The 22,088-nt window shown below is 42.6% G+C and overlaps 1 protein-coding gene across 1 annotated transcript; it reads right to left on the bottom strand.

Annotated features, from left to right (window-relative positions):
* Positions 1-772: 772 nt before the first annotated feature.
* On the bottom strand, positions 773-20,815 carry SLC25A43 (solute carrier family 25 member 43). Its single transcript, XM_066182028.1, has 5 exons — positions 20,513-20,815; positions 17,811-18,052; positions 16,630-16,802; positions 4,684-4,818; positions 773-3,643 (listed from the first exon to the last, which is right to left on the bottom strand). Exons 1-5 carry the CDS (start codon positions 20,782-20,784, stop codon positions 3,440-3,442), a joined length of 1,026 nt encoding a protein of 341 aa, XP_066038125.1. The 5' UTR covers positions 20,785-20,815; the 3' UTR covers positions 773-3,439.
* Positions 20,816-22,088: the final 1,273 nt, after the last annotated feature.

Raw genomic sequence — 22,088 nt, forward strand, 5'->3', positions numbered from 1 at the left:
GGCTGCGGTAGTGGGCGTGGCCGCAGCAGGCGGACGGGGCCGCCATTGGAACCGGTTGGGGGCACATGGCCGCGATGCCGGGATGGGGAAGCGCGACACGCGGGATCCCGGGATGGAGTTCCCCGGGACTGGACATCCCGGGATGGAGCACATCGGGACGGGGCATCCCGGCATGGAGGATCCCACCAGCACCGCGGGCGGGACATATATGCGGTCTCGGCCCGGTCACACCGCCTATCCCTATTCCGGGCACACCACGTGGCGGTGACGGGGCCATCCGTGACCACGGCCCCCAGCCCCTCTGCGCCATCCCAATGCCATGGCGAGAGCGGCCGGGCACAGCACATCCGCGACGCAGGCTAGAATGGGGCGGGCTCTGCGGCTGCCTGATCCGCGGGCACGTACAGGCCCTCATCTCTCTCACACGTGGCCGAGACCCGCGCTCACAGACACCTCGTGATACCGTCACCCTGCACACACAGGGCTCCCGGAGTGACCGAGGTCCTTCTGTAGGCACAGTGCTGAGCTCAGCTGAGATGCTCAGACAAGCATATCCCAGCAGGTACTACCCGCCCTATCACACAGCGGCATCCAAAAGTCACTCAAGTAGGACTTCACCTATCCAAGGGTTTAGCCTCGCTATTGACTGGTTCCTCATGGTCACACACCATTTCACATCTTAGTGATACACTGATGAAGGGCTTTCTTTCAGTGACATCTTAAATATTTTAGTGCTGCCTTCTGGAGATTTACCATGTGTATTTGTGATTTTAAAGGACAGGCTTGGTAGATAAAAGGTTAGTTAGTACTTGTTATAAGTGTATATTATAGGGTTGGCTTTCCGCAAGATGTGTGTTATATGAGTAATAACGTTGTGGTAAGGATATAAGTTTTTCCTTTATTTCTGCTATTAGTAAAGAAAACTAAGCATAGTGGTAGTAGCTGATATAGTATGCTTAAACTGTCTGTTTGGCCAGAATAACATCCAGTGAACGTGCAAAAAGGGACTCTGCTATTGATATACCGTCTAGCATCTACCATCTGAAGAAAGCATGGACCAAGGCCCAAACTAGAGGTAAAAATGAAGACACAGCCAAGAAACACGCATGCTCTAAAAAAGGCGGACCCAAGGAGGGGCCATGCAGAACAGTTCCTAGAATATGGAAACTAGTTTCTGGGAAAATATGAATATTCAACAGACTGATGCAATGGAAAGGGTATTTAAAGTATAACTTTGATATAACAGTGATATATGATATAACCCTGCCAGCCCTACTTTGTTTTTTTATCTTTTTATTGCCTTATTATTTTATTAAATCTATTTCTTAAAATTTATATAGAAAGTGAACCTCTTTTTTCACAGTACTTGACAGGTCACAGGAGTGCACTATAATACAAAGGTGGTAGTAAGCACATCAGAAACAAGTTAGAGATAACTTTTTGACTCAACTCTTACAAGGTTTGAAGAGCTGATCAGACACTCATATGTACCCATTCAATCTTTAAAATCTATTTAGAAATACAGTGTTAGTAAAAAAACACAGGTATGCTTGGACAAGGCAAGAAATCCATTCGTCCCCAACATGCTTACAATTTACATCTCCATATCCATACATGTCCAGTAAGTCTCAGTATTATTACCTGCACTGTGCCCATGGGAAAACTGAGGCACAGAGAAACATGGTCACCAGGCAGGTTGATTAGAACCAAAAGCACTTACAGCCTCAGTGTCATGCTCGACCCACCAGATCTGCTTTCTACCACCTTAACTTTTTGCTATCTATGCTTGCACTTCTTCACTGAGAAAAAGATCAGTAAGAAGCATCACTGCAGCAGAACAGAGCAAGTCCATTAAGAGAGATACTGCAAGACTTCAGCTGCAAGATATATCAACAATGAGTTCTAGGTGCAAGGCAGGTCTTACCATCATCCCAAATCTTTCCGCAAGTTTCTCTCCACAGTTACAGACTGTTCCTGCATGGATTTGCCAATGCCTCATCCTGCTGTGACATGTTCTAACCAAGCAGTTTCTGAGATTTACTTATTTTCATCCATCAGGGGTTATAAACAGTGTAAAAACACAGATGAGGAGCAGTGTAAAGCAGCAAATGTTGTGCTGAGCCCAGGCTGCTGCAGCTCAGGCTGGAGCCAGTGTGCACACACCTTTGTGAGCTGCCGCGATTCTCATGCTGCCAGGGGCACAGCCAGCTTCCTAAAAGGACATGGGGTTTAGGATTTATATAGAAAGGCACTGGGATGGGGCTGTTCCATAGCTGAACTTCTACATAGGAACTGGAGCAACACCACATTTCCTCTGATATAACATGACATGATCTTTTGTTGTCCAAAAGCTCCCAAGAGGCCCATCTGTTGCAGTGGCACTGGCAGTAACCTGGTGCTCCTGCAGAGATTCCTACCTACAGGACCTGTCTGCAGCCCCTGGAGCACATGGTTCAAGTGGATCAATCACAGGGGCTGTATATGGTACTATTCTGTGTGCAAGTGCAGAGCACCATAGTAGGCTTAGGTCTGTGCACTGGAACTAAAAAGTGGTCTAATAAAAAACCAGAGCTTTAAAAGTACCTAAACAACATGACAGAGTTTGTGGCTCTGAAATATCTAACACTTTTAAGAACTGCATTTTCAGTTAGAGAATTTCAGGAAAATTATTTTTCAAAGTGTGAAGTAATTCACATACATGCAGTAACAACGCATGAGAAAGGGAGAAATCTTTTGAGTATGCACTTAACTTTGCAAGATTGTCATTCCAGTGTATTACAGTCCATTTTGCACATTACAGTTCTGTCTTAGCAAAAGCACAGTGGCAGCAGCATACATTCACCTTTATGCTGGAGATTCAGACAAAATTATTATTCTCAAGTATATCTCAAAAACTGAGGAGTGGATTTGGGAGTGTTACTGAACTAAGACTAATTCTGACTCTGTAGAATGTCACGTCCACACAGTATCACTAAAAAAAAAGGAGATTTCAGTAGAAATTCTCACATATTGCATATATTTTATTCTGTTTTATTATTTCTGACTGACTTGGTATCTCTGATTGCTTTTTTAAAAATCCATTTTCTTAATGTTTTCGAAGACAATTTATACTCTCATCTCTATTCTCTTGCCTTTCTGCAGCTAGTTTAATTTCAAATGGCTATTCAGTATTAAAAAGCACCTAAAATGATGTCATTTCAAGTTCCAGTAGTATAGAGTTTTCAAACTAGTTGCATCTTTCCTCTTCAGTATGTGCTTGCCAGTCATATTCTTTATATCCATTCTGCAAATGCAATACAGATTTATTCTTTCCTGTCACAGGTGTCTCACCACAACAACCATGCAGTCCACTGAAATGTCAGCACCTGTAGCTCAGCTTGTCTTTCTTGCAAAGTTCCTTAAGAAAGGTATTTGTATATCTGCAGTGGACATTCTGATGTCAGTTTTCAAGTGCTGATTTCCTTGGCTCAAAATTTTCCCTCCGGAGGAGCTTTAATTCTCTCAGTTCTTGTGGGTGTAAGCTCTGGTCAACGCCAGGTGTTAGCTTGTAATTTAAAGGAGACTGAATATAACCATTTCTGTAGAGACAAACTCGCTTGCAGAATTCAAAGGTGCTAAACATAACACCGAAGTATGGCACAATCTGATAAAAAAGCAAGATAAAAAAAAAAATAAGACTCAATAGTAGCATCCATAGCTTATATGTTTAAAAAAAAACCAAACAAACAACTTCTAGGACTTCAGATCTGATCTGCTAACAGACCTTGTCCTGATTTATATAAAATCAGAGTCTCATCTCAAACTATGCTGGTAGTTGCAGAGTGCTACGAGTAGGAGTTTATTGTTCTTACATAACTAATTATAGCAATATTGTGAGGAAGAAGGTCTATGCTTGCCTATAGCTTACCAGAACTTGTCCAATACCCAAGCACATCCTAAGCAATCTCAGCAAATCCTGTCAGGAAATGTGGAATTTATTCTACATACACTAGAATGACTCCACAATTTTCTTCTTTTGCCCTATGCAGAGTCTGCAGCTACTGGCTTTGTATTAGCCAAGGTAAGGCTGTCACAATCAATCCCACTGTCACTCAGTTAGCACTCATTAGCTGACCTATAGTAGTACTCTATGTAGGTAATCCTCATCACAGCACTACAAAACGTATTTATGTAAATTAAATTACCTTCTGCTTAAGCTACTATGCTTTATTTCATGCTTTCAACTCAGCAAGGGCTGCAGTAACTGGTACACATGCATTAAATAGCTGGCTGAAAGCACTGCTTTGGACTTCTGAGCAAGTGGCTTATACAAGCAAACTTTTTTTTTACAGCTCACAACAACATGTCAAATTACTGAACCTCAGGTCAGAAGGAGAACTTGTTTAGCTGTCCTAAGTGGATTGCTTGCAATCTCCCATCCATTCCACGCCTTGTGTGTTAGGAGTATTCCCTTCTTCAAAGACATTGAAATGAACTTTCAACATCTAGAAGCCAAGCTTGCATTTGGGGAAATACAACCAAACCAAGTTTCCAAGGCTGGTTTATAACCTGTTTTGTCACTGATTCTGTCATGTAGAAGCTAGTAAGTACAAAGGTATGTCATAAGCTTTCTATCCCCAACTGTACAAAACTGTCTTGATTCCTTCAGGATGGTATTTGACTGGGATGAAGGCAAAACCTCACCTTGAGCAGACTGGGTGTGAGTCCACTCCAAAGTCCAAGCACACCTTTGTTCTTCACAGTTTGCCGGAAGCAGTCAGCCATGCCAGTAAAATGGACATCAACTCCTCCATAGTGGGGAAGCCAAGGACTCTGGGCCTGTCAAGAGACACCAGGAGGATTTATAACAAGCAGAGAAAACCAAAGTAATTATTTTCTCCATTCTGATATATAAGTCAACACCAGGTTTTAACAGACTGATCTGGATTCTTCCCAAAAGTATCTAATTTGCATTAAAATATAAATTTAAAAGGGCAAGAACTCACCCTTTGACAGGTATGAAAGTGAAGAGTAATTTCACACATTCAACAGTAATTTCACCTCATTTTGTGCCATGTTGTTACTAGAAATAAATCCCACCCTTGTGAGGACAAACGATCCAAACCAGAGCCAAATATCCCATCAGCCCCATGCCAGCTGCTCAGGTCCAGGTAGAGACATTTCACATTCCTGGCAGTGGAACACTATGAGAGGGAAGTTCAGAGCCACATTGCCTTTCCTGTAACTCTGATCAAACCAGCTGACTTGTCTCTGGCTGCTAAGGCTGTGTCTGCATTGCTGTGAGAAATATGAACCATTGTACAGGCTTAGGAGCAGCAGCACAGCAGAAATGGAAGGATGGAGATTTCAGCCCAGGCTGTTCAGGCCTACCAAGGGCTGCAGGTGAGCATTTGGTGCCCATGCTCCCGTATCAACGTGTTCAGTTGATAGGGACTAGTTAAAGTTAGCTGGGGAGAATCCTGTTGGTTAGCAGCTGAACTTCCAACTGCAGTACAGTGTCTGTTCACATGGAAGAAGTGTAGTTGGTAATTTTTAACAGCTAAATCCTTTCTTCATTAATCTCCTACTGAGTTAGCCCAGACAGAATAACCTGACCTTGAATAATCCCATCCTCACCCATCTGTGCACATGCAGCCATGGATTTATTTTGCATCGACAAATCAGAGTTTCACTCAAACACATGGCCAGGGACACTTCGGTGTCAGGGACCCCATAAAACAGGTTGATGACTTGCAAAAATGCTCATCCTAATGTAGAAGTTTGATAAAAATGGGTCTTGTTCAGTTAATTGATTGATGAATATGGGTATCATGATCCCCACATTGATCTGAAACACCATATAGTGTCATGATTTTTCACTCCTTGTCCAGACTAACCTGTAGCTTCTCAGAGCTGCTAAGCCTATGACAAGCCTCATCAACTGACAAGTGGTGATGACACTAGATGCCTTAGCAATAGCACTTCAAGTACTTGGCAACTGAGATGCTGGAAAGGCAAACAGATCAAAACTCATGCTCTAAGTATGTAAGAGAAATTGCTAATCAATTAGTTACTGGCAAGTATATTGTTAAATTTAAAGGCTGAAAAAATCCCCCTGATTACCCCCCACACTAAGGGCATAGTCTTCTTTGTCTAAAAAAATCACAGGTCATGATTTTTTTCTCTCTTTTTTTTTTTTTCTGCCTCATTGAAATGCATGTGAAATACCTCTTATGGCAAGTAACAGGTAAAAACTTTCTGCACAAAGACTTTCATGTCTGCACTGCAGAAGATGCTGAGTGCTCCAACTGAGACTTCAGAAACCAGTTCAATAAGAATGGTGATATTAGCACCAACAATGCTTAGAAGAAAACTAAAATTATTAAAGTATCACTAAAAATGCAATGGCAGTCATAGGAGAACTGGATCCAAAACTCTGTTCTGCTTTCTAACTGTCAGCCAGGTTCCACGAGGGTTTTTTTTGTAAATGAAGTTATTAGCAGCCAAGCAGTTAAGAAAGACAGGTTTCTGAAATGTTTCAGGAACACAAGAATGCTATTAACATGTGATTCCCTTCTTTTTCAGTCCCTTTGTGGTAGGCAGGGCATGACCTGCCGGAATTTACCGGCATCAGTTTGACTTAATCCCCTTCATTACTGTACACACTGCAAAGGCACAGATCAAAGGGTTTTTTTACAGTAGTCTTTCTTGCAACACCAAAAGAAGTGACAAGCACAGTGCGGGTTTCAGTAACATAGTAAACACCTCCAGAAGGCAGTTAAAAAGGAACAGGTAAGTAAAACCTCTAGATTTCCAATCTGCCCATTGATACTGACCTCTTAAGAGATTTACTGAAATTATTTACAGTACCATTCCTCACAGATAAAACTGTTTCTAATATTTCAGTCTGTGAAATGAAGTATGTGTTGCCAGCCTTTCTGCTTTACAGGAGCTGTATGCTTCTAGGACCCTACATACAGTATGTAAATAATAATTGTCCACAGAATCTCAGAATCACCTACTGCAAGAGGAAAACTAAAAACTGTATCAGTGTGCAGTTAAAACTTCAGAATTTTGGAATATATCTAAATGAAGTTGAAATGTATTAATAAAGGAATAATACTGTAAATGTGTTTCATTTGGCACTGTTGTTCATGAAAAACACTAGCTGTGGGATTTGGTGGTTCCTCATCTAAGCATGTCCACCACACTGCAACCCTCAGAATCACCCTGTGGCACCAGCGCCAGAAAACAGAAGCAACAAAAGAGATCAAACTGGTTTCTCTGCCTCTTGTGCAGAAATCTACCATGACATACAAATCAAATAGCTAATCTCATTCCAAAAAGGTCAGGTTTAGGACAGAGAATTTCATGCACCTCAAAGCAGCTGAAATTCCTTGCTTTTGACACCCCTTGATACTAAGGGCTGCTGCATGGAAACCTGTTTGTTAGGAACTCTTTTAAAGGCTTCCTTCCGCCCAGCTGCAGCTGTCTCAAACTGCAGGAGGCTGGGGATACAGCTCCCTGTGCTGATAACAGAGAGCCAAGGTGTTACTCATAGGAGTAGCAGGGCTAAGTTGCTTATCTTTTTACCTCTGATGGACAGTGGGTTCTCTAAACTATTAAAGGACATCAAATGAAGAATTGGCTCCATCTGCTCCCTCACACAGACAGTATTTTTATATCCAGAGCCCACCAAGTTGACTATGTCACTGTAACACATCCACAGAGGTTCTACTGCAACACTCTAAACCCAAGAGAGATGTACAAAATAATTCCCAAATACCTGCACTCATTTTCTTTGAAAATAAACAAAATATTTAAATAAGGGTGCAGTGTCATGACAGCAGGTTAATTGTTATAGTTAATTGTTACCTGAAGACTCTTCAGACACCATCTCTCCCATTGTCTGCATTACAAGGTGACTGCCAGCACAACATAATTCCATTTTGGGAGCTGATCTCACAGACCTTTTCAATGACCTACCCCAGCCACTCTCCTGTGCAGATAAAAAACTTTTCAATTGCTTTTTGTGATATTTTGGTTTGCAATTACTTGTATTCACATGTATCAGAGACTATGAATTCATGCATTTAATTCATGTACTTCCCCCCTCTTCCCTGTTTGTTGGTACAAGTATTTACTTTTTATTTTTTGAGTAGGCAGTACTCTTGGCACAGAAAATGGAAGATAACTAACAGTGAATAACTGTCATAAGTGGCATACTACTCTCACGGTGGATAGAGTAAAATTGCTTGTTATTTACACACTATCAAGAGATTCAGGTGTCCTACACTTCTGACCACTTAAAAAAAAGTAAAGTACAGGAAGACAATTCACACACAGCTCAAGAGTTCATACTCTTAATCTGGAAGCTAAAAAAGGAAGTCTTTGCAGTCTGGGTTAATAAGGGCACATGCAACAGGCAAGTGCAGCTTTAGTTTAAATGAAACTGAAGGTCAAGGACTGCAGTTTTCATTCAAGTTAATACCACTCCAGTCAACAGAAATTTTACGGAAGTGAAGACTGGATACTTGAAAGAGTGTTTTATTCCACTACAATGAAAAAAAAAAATACAATGTAAGTACATGTTACTATTTTGGGGAAAAAGGCATCCTCTTGGGCTTGGTCGATTCTTCATCTTAAAGGTCAGCCTTACTCAGCAGTCATTCCCTGTCAGTGGTTTGGTAATGCTGCCTAACTCGTGGTTAAAGTCCACCCAAAGGTATTCAGGCACAGAGGAATGTAAACCATGGCAAGCTATCAGAATACAGTCAGTTCAGAGCAGTACAGTACAGCTGACCTCCAGCGTCCTGCACTCCAGGAACATCTTGTCCCTTCCTCTGTAACCCGAACTGGGGCCAAATCATGCCTTCTGGGAAGAACACCACCAACAGAGCAAAACAGCTTCATGCTTGGTCAAAACCTTGACTCTTTGCTTTAAATATCTATCACCAGGCCTGTTGTACCCTGAGACTTCACAGTTTGTGAAGAATCCATCCTTTGCTGCTGAGCCTAAGCCTCCTCTGCTTTGACACTTGTTGTGTGAAGAAGTCTTTAATACAGAATACAGAAGTCTTCTTTCTCAAGGCAGTGCAAACCCCTTGCATGGGCAGCTCTGGGTGGCTTCCAAATGCCTCATGATGGTTCAGCTCAAGCCCTACAAATGGGTGCATCATTTTCATGCACATTGGCACTAATTTATTTAAAGGTGCAAACCCTTAGGCAGACTGGCTTGGTCCCACACTTCATATAGTGGATGGCAATGCTAGTTCCTGCATCTCCTGCTGCCTATCTAGGAACTGAGAAGAAAACTAATTTTTAACAGGATTAGGGCTTTCCACAGGTCATAATTTCATTTGCCTTATGTAGATGAGTTAGGATTTACACCAAATCAAAATAAATCACCTATAAAAGAATCACAGAATGAACTAGGTTGGAAAAGACCTTTTGAGATCATCAAGTCCAACCTATGATGTAACACCTCCTCATCAACTAAACCATGTGCATTGACATGGTGTGTTGACCGAATGCCACGTCCAGTCTTTTTTTGAACACATCCAGGGACGGTGACTCCACCACCTCCCCAGGCAGATGATTCCATTGCCCAATCACTCTTTCAGTGAAGAATTTTTTCTGACGTCTAACCTAAATCTCCCCTGACATAGGGGAAGTTTAATTTATTCTTAAGACTATTTGTTCCTCTTGTTCCGCCAGTTGTGCCTGCGAGAAGAACCCGACCCCTACCTGACCACAGCCACCCTTCAGGAAGTTGAAGAGAGTGATAAGGTCACCTCTGAGTCTCCTTTTCTCCAGGCTAAACAACCACAGCTCCCTCAGTTGTTCCTCACCGGGTTTGTGCTCCAAGCCCCTCACCAGCCTCGTTGCCTCCTCTGGAAGCGCGCAAGTGCCCCAACATCCTTCCTAAACTGAGGGGCCCAGAGCTGGACACAGCACTCAAGCTGTGGCCTCACCAGTGCCCAGTACAGGGGAAGAATGACCTCCCTGCTCCTGCTGACCGCACCATTCCTGATCCAGGCCAGGATGTCATTGGCCTTCTTGACCACCTGGGCACACTGCTGGCTCATGTTCAGCTGCTGTCACCAGTGCCCCCAGGTGCCTTTCCCCCTGGGCACTGTGCAGCCACACCATCCCCAGCCTACAAAGCTGGAGGAGGTTATTGTGGCCACAAGAGTGTTGATCAAGTTTTAGCTCCCTCTTTATGGAGTGTTTTCCATAATTAGTCACCTCATATGTCATAGGCATGTCACTCCAAGCACAGACAAATGGATACAAGGCTGTCCCGTATAACTGATGCAAAAGTACCCACGTTGAGGGTAACAGTAATAGCTGTACCTCCAGAGACATTATTGTCTCCTGGCTGAAAGATATGTCTGTAAAAGCAGTGTGTGAACAGCAGTGAACTCAGCCTGTGTCAGGTCCTGTCTGCTGCATGAACTTATGGAGTTTAAAAAGGTGGGCTGACCAACCCATTTGATCTGTCCCAAAGCAGATTAAAGAGCTCTCACTCACACCACGCTGATGACAGAGCTGAGGCAGCTGTAACAGGCTGGCAGACATGATCAGCTGGCACTACCAAATCTCAAGACTGGGGGTATTGTGGCCACTTCAGTGTCTGGGAAGATGATTTGAGAGAATTGCATTTTGTCATCCCTCAGACCTCCTGCACTTCAAACAGGTGCAATATGTTTTCCAGCTTTTCTTCAGCAGGCCACTGTCACAGTGCAAAGCTAATCTACCTCAAGGTGAGTATTACATAATTATCACACCACAGCTTCTTGGATGAACAGGTTTAGTGTCAAGGCAGACCTCACAGTAAAAGCAGCCCAGTCCTGCTCCCAATTCTTGATCTACATTTCTTCCTCTTATCCAGTTTTCCTACTAACACTGTTCAGTATTCTAACTTGACAGACAATCAGCCCTCATGCTTTTCTCCTGTGGAAGTCTGGGGAACTAAGAGAAATGCTTCTGAGATCTGTTCAGATTCATAAAAGTTGATCTAGGCTATTACAGAAGGCAAAGTGTATGTTATGCTCCATAGGTTTTTCAGGCATTGTCTTGACCATTTACCAGACCAAATACTTCCCTAAGCAGCAGAGCAGTACTCTGCAACAGCTTCAGAAAGTGGTAAAAAATATCTTTGTAACAACATCGATGAAACAATAAAAATTGCAGGTAGCTCAAAGTATTCAGATACAGTAAAAAAGAGAAGAAAAGAAGGGATCTTAGCACAACCAGAATCTGTCATCCATTATCTATTTGCTCATAATCAGAGGAGCCAGACTGGTCTCAAATTCAAGTACACCCAGGCCATGGGAATCTGGCTGATGCCTGAACCCCAGCAGCAAGAAGGTGAGTGTGAGATCACAGAGAGGAGTAAGAGAAGTAAGAACTCACACTTCAGCCTCCCCCTTAGAGATGAGACTCTAAGTATTTCACCTATCTGTGCAGTTGTTTTCACAACACTTGATGGAAGTTCATATATCTGAAAATTCCACTCTTTTGTAAAGTTTACTTGAAGTTGGATAGCAGAATCTAAAGTTATTGGTGGCAAGGACAAGGACAGACAGCTAGCAACCATATAAGCCTCACTGAGGAAATCATATTTTAAGTAGTAATACTGATCTTCATTTGCTTCCACACTATGGAATTCGTGTGGTCAGACGGCACCATTTCTGAAAATTTTTGTTTCATGCTGTTCACTATTAAAGGGTCTTCCTGCCCAAAGTCTCAGAGCATGTATGTTTTTGAGATGCTGTGTGAACCACACGATCCAAGAAGAATTTCTTAGACCAGGTCATGTCTTCAATATCTTTCATATTCCCAGCTGACAAGAAAACAGATCTCACCACCAGCAGTGACACTACAGCTTGTGAGCTTCCAGAGGCTGCATGCCAGCCCAGTGACTGTCCCAATGACAGAACTCTTTGCAAGTCACTCATGCTTAAGCAAAGCAGGAGCACTGCTCATCATTTCACTAGAGAGAAGGAACATTGATCATTCTCCTTTTCAAAACTCTTTATAACCCAGCCCACTGGGTTCTTGCTAGACTGACTTTTACCATGCAAGAGGACTATTTTTAAATATATACTTAAATAACAGTATTCCTTTTAAAAGAGAAGCTTTTACTTTGAACAGTAGAAGTACCTCACAAAATAAATGACTGCTTAGTTTTTTTCACATTATTAACGCATAGCATTTACATAACTTACAAAAGACTTCACATTTGCAGAGCATCTTGTGTTCCTAAGAACAAAATAATCCAACAAAAAACCCAAAACACATTGCATATTTATAGGCAGCCTAGGCAAAAGTGATCGAATTTGAAGAGGCCACTTCTTGGGTGATGCATGGCAACAACCTTCACTAGCCAAAACCAGTAAGCCTGTTTGTTTGCAGGAGTGAAGCCAAGTCAAAGCCTGCACTTTTGAAACAGAAAGATCAGCACTGAACAATGCTTTCCCCACAGAGATGTCCTCACAGCTTGAGGATGCAGTGCAGTCAACACCAAAAATGAGCTGATTCCTGCACTTTACTAACAGTATGATTTATTCTGTGTTATAAGGGTTTGATGGCAAAGCTATACCTGAGTAGCATTTACTGGTGAAGGAGAGTTTAAGAAAGGTTTTAGTCAAAGATATTAAAATATGGAGACAGGGCTGAGCTTCTGAAAACCATACAAAGTTCGTTCATGCAAGCAGGTGACAAGTAGTTATGGAGTATCTATGAAGCTTTAAGGACATCTTTGTGCATTTTGCTTAAAAAACTACTAAGGTCACAAGTCAGTCTGGGACGGAGGCTAAGAAGTGCCACTCAGGGCACTGAGCCCACCTCTGCATGTCCTGAGCACAGAGGGAAGGGACAAACTTGGCTACTGGGTTTGCATTGACCATTTGCATGCTTGTAAGCTTTCAGTTCCGTATATAGCCTGGGATGGATGCCATTCTAATAATAATCTTCTGTACAGCCTGTAACAGCTTTAAATTCATCTTCCCTTACTGAAATGCCACAGCTCAGTCCAAAAGGCATTTACAAAGGTTATCATTGTCCAAAAAAAGATGTGGGAAAGTAGAAACATTACCAGTGCTTCCTTAGACCTAGAGTCATTCAAAGGAAATTTTCCCTGCTAAAGGTAGCAAAAAATTTGAAAAATAAAGAAGTGTTCTTGTATGCAAGTCTGCAAGGTAAAAAGGGCAGCACTTGAATATGGCTTAGAAACTGGATTTAACAAAGAACACTGTTCTTGAGGAAAGGAAGGAAAGCTAAGAATAAGAGTCAAAACGATATAAAGATCCGTGAGTTTTAGTTCAGAAACTGATACATCATAAAAGTAACTCAGGAAAACACTTAATATAGAGCATAACCCTCTTTTTCATGAATCCCCTTCTACAGATGCACAGTAAAAGCCATATTTCCATGCTGAAACATGCATACAGTACCTCTGAATTCTCTAACATGCCAATCAGGAGCAAAGTGAAAAAAGGAAGACAAAGGAATAAAATTAGGACAAGCACAACATAGAGGACTCAAATATTCAGTAAGACTCACTCATATAATTAACATTTCTTTTAAGAAAAACATTCAGGTGTATATGTAGCAAACACAGCAGCTTAAAAAAAGAAAAGGTAAACTGGATGAAGCTAATTGTAACAGCAAAGGCGGAAGAAGCCATGGTTACAGAGCAAATCTGACATCATAAAGCATCACCAAAACACAATTCTTCCTCAAGAATTGTTCACTGACAGTCAGCTCCTACTCCCACAGCTGTCAGTGACAGAAGTGGCCAACGTCAGTAGTGTAGGATTCAGATATGTAAAGTGAGAAAGGATGAAGCAAGATGATTACAATGGAGATCAAAAATAGCAATTTATCTTTCCTCCCATAGCAGAATTAATTTCATACTCTATGCAAACAATTCAAGCATTGTCCAGATGAGGAGATAAACGGAACTAGCTCTTCTAAAACTGCACAGCATATCAGGTAGAGATCTGAACTGGGTGTCCTGGTCTCATGTTTATACTCCACCCCTGAATCAATGGAGATAGCCTTCTGTCCTAGTTTCTCAGTTTTTGAAGCTCCTGAGATTGTCTTACAACTCTCTGGCTCCTCACCACCAGCAGCTTCACTGGAAAAATCTTCTTTAGCAACATATTCCCTCCATCTGTCAGACTGGTGGGACAAAAGGGAGGGAAAAGGAACCTGATACACTTCCAGTATGTTGGGTTCCTCTTCATACACCATAAACACAGCATTCACTCCTTCAAAAAAAGCCCAGCACATCTCCATGTGCACTGCAGAGAACACACAAGGCCCAGAGGTAGCTGAAAGCTTTGGTAACCAACCCCCTTTTTCTATCAGCCAGAAAGTTGAATCACTAAACAGGGGCTGCTCAGAATAAGATGTCTGAGAAAAACTGTGATCAGAAGTATCTGCTTCTCCATTTTTTACAGAACTCTGAAATGTCTTGAAGTTAGTTTCCTTTCCTTTTTTCTCCTCCTTTCTAGGTCCATCCCTTTGCATGATACTTTTCCTGGTGCTGTACTAGGCATTTCTGTCTTCTACCAGCACCCTACAAACTGCACAGACCAGCGAGCACAAAGAGGAGCTGATCTCTGCAAATCTGGGCCATTCCCTGGTGGTAACTGGAAACCCCAAACTTCTTGGATAACGTTGCAGGAGTTCCAGTGCACTCTTGGTATCAGTGTGGGTTGCAATTTTCAACAGGTCTCTTTCCTGGACAACTCTACATGAATTAGTAATTTCCAGTATCCAACAAATTACAGGATTTTGCACCTAGGCAGCTCATTCTTTTGAAATACCTTTGCCTTCTTCCATGCCTTCAGAATAAATCACTGAACAGGAGGTGTTTCTTTAAGCTCAGAAAATCAGTATTCAGCGCTGAAATGCACTTCCAAGGAAGAAACCCTCTCTGTTGATGGGCCTTTTGTTTTCATGCAAAGTATTTTCAGCCTCTCCACGTCCTACACATTTAGGCAATAAATCCAGCTCCTATATCGCTGGAAGTGCCGATCAGATTATTAAGCCTCCCTTCGGTGGAAGAGCACCGCCTACTGGCAGGAAAATGAAACGCGGAACTGTCCCACTTCCTCACATGCCTGTCGTCCGTCACGACACAGCCTGACACAAAACATCACACCAGTTACAGCCAAAACCTACTTTCACACTTTGAACTGATCACAAAAGCTGAATGTTCAAGTAACTGTTGCATCGACAGAAAATATTTAAAGGGAAACAGCACAGTAAATGCCTTAATTTTCTTTTATTCTTCAGGGCAACAGTATTGCTGTGAGCCTAAAGGTATAATGCACAAGAAGGTCTGTAAGAGTATTTACTTTTCTTAGACCCACTGGTACAGCTGGATAAAATGACCAAGTTTTAGTACTCAGAATCTCTTTCTCGTCTGAAATATTTTATACGATACCGAATGAAAGTGCTCAGTTTAAACCTTGACTTCTGGACACATCAACTACATGAGCTGGGCTGATAAAAGCCCTTGCTCCTTCTGCTGAAAATCTCTGCTAGAAGATGGTGAGGGGGTAGTGAAGGCTTCTGTAACACAGCATCTGAGCCCTGAAAAGGGGAACTCGGAGAGCAGGAGAGGGAAATTCACAGTTTCACTGACCTCTTGCTACCTTGTGACTTGCCAACCAGGCTACCACTTGATGAAGGGGGCAGGGACCTATAAAAGGCTGCCACAGTAAGTGACTGTTTTTCTAATAACATCACAAAAGCTTCCCTTTGTGATAAATAAATAATAAATCTGCATTGCCAGGAACTAGGCTGAAAACCAAACTCATCTGCCCCTGTCAGAGAATGACCATATGATGAAATATATTCACTGTCTCCCTGCTGATGAAGTTCTAATGGAAAGTCAATATCAGCAAGTGAATTATGTTAGTGAGATGGAAGCTGTGGGATAGCGGTTGTTTTGTGGGGTTTGGGTCTTTTTTAGATCATTATTTTAAAGTTCTGGAGAAAGGATCAAGAAGATATAGTAACTCTTATTTTGCTGATGCTCCAGGAAAACAGCAGCACCCGCAGCTGGTAAGTCACTTTTTAACCAGAGGAGTCAGAAATAAGAACAAGGACAGTTATGATTCTTCAGACAATACTGAGCAAGTTTGTTTTGTGGTGAGGCATAAATGGCAGCCAAACAGGCTCTGAAAACGACATGGATCTCATTCATCCCAGCTATCACTAAGGGGACTGAATTTCTTCAGCTGGCAAACTTTCACCTGTATTTATTTCACCGAAGGTCTGCAGTTCTGAAATCTGAGAATTTGATGGAACTGCTATGAAAAAGGAAAAAAAAAAAAGCTACAGACATGGAATCTGAGAGCATACGCATATTCCCATGATAGTACCTGAACTCACATTAAAGGTATAACAACCCATTTGTAGTAATGATTTCCAGACTCTAAAAACAAAACAACAAACAAAACCCCACAAATGAGAAAAAAGAAAAAACAAAACAACAACAAAACCAAGGTCTCTGTAGCCTATTGCTAAGAAAAATAAAGTGGCACCCATGATCACCTAGCTAGTCTTGTCCCAAGCTCTTGCACCAAGCACCTACAACAAAGTACTGGTAACGTGAATGTTCTGTACCTGCATCTTCCTCTTGACAGTCTCAAAGGGGAAAGAAAGTGTCTGTGCCACTCCAGCTGCTATACAACCATTTATGAAGTTCTGAAGAGGAGTGAAACGAACTATGGGTTCTTGCCAGATTTTGTCCAGACTTTTGTAAACAAAGAATGAGCCTGCAGAAAATGGGACAGCACCTAGAAAGCAAACAAGACAGGATTACATCAGTGCACTGGACACTAAGAGAAGAGAGCTGCCCATCACATAACTAGAAAGATGGGAAGAGCCACTGCCAATTTACACCTCACATTCCACAAACCTAATCCAGATTTTGAAGAACTTTACTCTTTAGTCCCTCGTTTACCACCAAACACCCATATTATACCATCTAGATATGCTGATAGAGGCATACATCTACCTATCAGAATGTGCATGTTGTCAGAATTATTAACTGCTATAGTCTCATGACAGTCAGGTGTTTCTCCAGGTTCTCTCTTGTGACAAGCTCTTTCCCAGTCCAACCCAACCCTAGGACCTGTACAAGTAAATAGAGCTATGTCTTCAGTCAGGTTGATGAGGGATACTTCTGGCCTTTTTGCTTGTTACATGCTCTTATCATTTTTATAGTGGGATTATATATTTATTACTATTATTGTTGTTGTTACGCATTTTATTTAATGTCATTTTGCGAAAAAATGGACTCAGTTGAACGGCATTTCTAAATGCTATGGAGAGTAAATAAATAATTAAAAATTAATTTCAAGTAAAGAGACAATATAATTAGTTGTCACTTTTCACACCTACTATACACTACAGTTCACCAGCTCACATTGGTTTCACTGAACAGCTCAGGAGACACTCTCACACCCAACAGGAATTACAAGCACTCTATGTGTGTGTATATAAATGTTTTTTAAGAGTTTAATGATGAAAATTGTGCATCTAAACACAATTAGATCATCTATAAAAGAAGGAAAAGAGTATTTTGCTGAACACTTAACCATATATAAAATGCTACACACTTGGTCCTAAATTGAAATAATAAAGCTGCAGCAAGGGTTATCAGTATTGCAGTCCCTTGCAAATCTCCACATCTACAAGAAAACATTCCTATCTGCTTTGGAAATCAAGAGAGCAAGTAAACACCCTACACAGCTGCAAGAAAAACCAGGCAGTGAGGTGATTTCACCCCAGTATGGCTTTACCTAATATTGCTGGTGAAACACCCCGGTAGAGTGCACGGAGCCCTTCCTGATGATAGATCTTGTAAAAAGCATGAGAAATTCCTTCGTAAGATGGTTCCAGCCGGTTCTGCACGATGAGTCGCGTCTTAATCACATCAGTGGGGTACGTCACGATGGTGGCAACCATGCCAGCCAGGCTTCCTGCCATGATGGCTCTCCAGTGGGAGATATGGCCCAGCTCATCCATGAAAAGGGTAACAAGTCTAAAGGAAACACATAAAAGAAGTACTATTAATGACACTATGAAGAAAACTCATGAAAAATAAGGGTGGATGATTCTTGATGCAAATGTACTTCTGTCCACAAGCCACTTTAGCAGCAGGAACTGAAATTTCAATATGTGATTCATCCAAGATCTTACTATACATAACACCACACAAGCATCCGTCTACTGGATGAAAATCTTTCTTTAATATTTCCACACACAGAATGAAAATTACCATGATTTAAAATACATCTGCAAGAAATTATCCGATCACCAGTTGACATTGGTCCAACCTGCCAACAGTTAAGGTTATCATGTAAGAGAAAAGATTTAGATAGTGACATCACAGGCCTTCTGAGAGCAATCGAACCTTCTTCTGTTACTTATGTTGGGACAGAAAGGTTGACGGGGACACACCTCTGGAGAAGACTTACGTCCAGGCACTATTATGCTCAGGAGTCTAAGTCTCAAATTGAAAATCTGAAATTGTAGTACAGTTTTAAAAGCTACACACAAATCATGCCTTTGTGCCACACTGAAAGATTTTTCTATGACAGGAAACTCCTACATCGGGGAGTAATATCCTGGAGGCAGCAAGAAGCAAGTAAAAACATTTGAGGGTTTTAGGTGGAGATAAAGAAATATATTATTTTATTTTGGAAGCACTAACTAAAACATTTAAACAGCACATCTACAGTTAACCCGCATGGGGTAATCATGTGCAGAACAAAATAATTTTCAAATATTTACAGGTCACTGCTTGCTCAGTTCATGTCTTCTCACATGAATGTGCATTTTCTACAACATGACAAATCCCTGCATCTACTTGTCTCAAGTCTTGGGAGTGCCCAGGGCAGAATGCCCAGCCAAGCAAAAGCAAAAGGGTATAAACCTTTTTTCCTGTGTGTCTTATGCAGTCCTTAAACCCACACAGCCTAATTTTCCTCTGTGTGCATAAGTGAGTGGGAAAGGTGGTGGGGCATCTCTGGGCACTACCTGATAACTTTTAAAATGACCATGGAAAGACAAGAGCCTGTGCAGAATAATTGCTGAGGGAGCGTGGAGTCACATCCCCGGGGAGCTGACTGTGCTCCATCCTGCTCCTCCTGGGACTGTTTACCCAAGCTGCCCTATAACATTTCTCTTTCTGTGTTTCTTGCCTTTATACACACCATTCTCCCAGTAAAATACACTTTCAAAAACCCCCAAATAGTGTATCAAGGATTAAGCATAGGCACCTTGTATTTAATTTCCTGGTAGCCTACTTCCATCCGTAATTCAGAACACCCTGTACAAACTAGACACAATCTTTAGCCTTGCAAAAGGAATACACTGTTTCCAGCTGAACAAACAATGAAGTTATTTTGCTCAAAATCAACTGCTTTATGTTGGTGCAACACACTGCCTTTTCTGCGAACTTTAAATTACATTTAAATTACTGTCTGTGCCTTCCCACTCGCATTATCTTGCTCTTTGTCTGACCGCTGCATCCATTATGGCACAAAAAACCTGCCCAGTTTTAGGGTCACTTCATTTGTGATCTCCTGCAGGGTGCAGGCAGTGATGGGCAGGTGACTTGCTGGGGCAGATGAGTGACAAACCCAGCAGGTTGGCAGCACCAGTGGGGCTGTGCTGCTGCCCAGAACAGAACAACTCATTGCCCAGCTGGGTAGAAATGTCATGTGCTACCATGAGCAGCTGACTGTCATTTAAAAAAAAAAAAAAAAAAAAAAAAAAAAAGCCCAGCCCACAATGTCAAAACATTCTGGTGTGTGCAGTCAGTCACTCCCTGCAATGGCTGAGAGATACTGGCAGCAGAAGGGAATCCTAGGAAACAGCACGGTTGGCAGAGCTCCACCAGCACTGCTCCATGTTCATCCTGCTGCAGTCCTTCCAGCACTTACCTTAGTTTAATATCTGTGTAATATCAAAAACAAGATCTTAAAACAAATAACGTCACATATCAACGTCAAAACCGATGAAATTTGCTTAACAACTCCTGCGTGATAGGGTAAAATATCTGACTTACAATTTTGTTATTTTCTTTGATACAGACATCATAAATACTTGAGGGCGTATAAATTAATTAAACACACTGGCTGCAAAGAACAGATGTGACAGCCACACCTGCAGGTTGCACTGTAACTTCATTTCTAAATGAACCTAAGCAAAAGAATTTTAAGACTATCGACTCTTCATCATGTAAAGAATACCCATGACTATATAAGCAATTGCTGCCGTATCACCAGGCCCTAACAATCGCTACGCGCTGAATAGATTAGGTAAATAAAATCATAAGAAAGGGTCCGCGTTTTTGGGGAGAAGGGGCGCCCACCCAGCCGACCATCCGGCAGAGACAGAGACATTAGACTAAACTCGGCACTCTCCATCCGCTCCCCTCCGCTGCTACGAAGGTCCCCGGAGCCCCCCGGAGCCCCCGCGCAGGCCGGTCGCTTACCGGCGGGAGGAGGCGAGCTGCAGGGCGCTGTAAGGGCAGAGGCGCAGGCAGGCCGTGAGGTTCCCCTTCCAGAGGGCTCGCACGCCCTCGGTGCGGCACAGGCTGAGCCCGGCGCTGCGCAGCCCCCGCCGGCAGTGCCAGGTGCCCACCTGCGCCAGCACCGTCAGCAGCTCAAGCGGCGCCGTCAGGCTGAGGCTCAGCGCGCCCGCCAGGCCGGCGCAGCCCAGGCGCTGCAGGGCGGTGACCCGGCCGTCCCGGCGCAGGGTGGCCATGGCCCCGCCGGCCCCGCCGGAGCGGAGCGGAGCGCACGGAGCGGCCCGGCCCGGCCCGGCCCGGCCCGGCGGGGCGCGGCCACAGTGGGGGCGGTGCTGCCCGCCGCGGCCGCCGGGGGGCGCTGTGGAGGCGGAAGGAAAACCCGGAGCGGATGCACGGAGCGGAGCAGCCCGGCCCGCGGGCGAGCCCGGACTGTGCCCCCACCCCTGTTTGCACCTGAATTCATGGATTATTACATTATTTCCATTTATGTAGCCGGAAAAAAGCACCCTCGCGACAGTGACGCAGCTGCACTCAGATCACGCCCCTTTCTCCTTACAATTAAACGTAGTTCTACAGGGAGAGAGTGCAACAGCGGCATAACCACACAAAAACATCTCGTTCTGCTCCTGAAGCACTCTGTGTTGATGCTGGAACTGAGTAACTGAGTGAACATCATTAATAAGATTTACGAGGTCAATTAGTTAGGTTTTCTTGACGTACTGCCAGAGAAAAGAAAAAAAAAAAGGCAGAGGGATGGGAGAGACGTAAGCGGAAAGGAAATACAAGTTGAGACCAGAATCTGTGGAGCGAGGAGATGACAGCCAGTACGGAGGTAGTAACACGGATTCGTTCCAAAACAGGATGTTCTGTTCCTTGTAATAAAAAATTCCAAACAAAAACCCAACCAACCAAAAAACTCCAATCAAACTGAAAGCTATATTCAGTATCTTCTTGCAGTGCATCCAACAGAACAGTGTCAGATGACTTTTGGCAAGAATGCTCTACTGCTGATCCAACAAACTATTCCCAGATCAATAAAAGACCTAAAAGACATCTCTCTAGAATAGCATCTCTCTCCAGGAACTCAGCTACTTATGCTGTTGTATTTTCTTGGTGAGAAGAAACCATTTAACCATTAAGGAGCAGAGAAACAACAATTAAAAGTTCCAACTTGCTGTACATTAATAGTGCATGGAAACAGAAGATTTCAAACCTTACTTCAAGAATTCAAAGAAAAGGGTGATATTTCTTCCCAGGGTTTTTCTTTTGTTGCTCATCTACACAAGACAAACCTCAACTTAAGATTCTTACTAAGCACTGGTATTTTTCATATAGTATTCCCATCTCCATTACTCATTTTGTGGCAAGTTTATACATACTTGTTCTGGCTGATAAAAAGAATCGCCAGATGACCTAAGCATCCCACAGCAATCCTTGGAGAAGAAGGTCGTTGGTATGAGTCTCTGTTGCTTTTTTTTTTTTTTTTTTTTTTTTTTTTTTTTTTTTTTTTTTTTTTTTTTTTTTGGTAAAGGAACCTGCC

Source organism: Chamaea fasciata, unplaced genomic scaffold (assembly GCF_029207755.1).
Source record: "Chamaea fasciata isolate MVZ Bird 193981 ecotype frontalis unplaced genomic scaffold, bChaFas1.0.hap1 SCAF_4, whole genome shotgun sequence".
Lineage (NCBI taxonomy): Eukaryota > Metazoa > Chordata > Aves > Passeriformes > Sylviidae > Chamaea > Chamaea fasciata.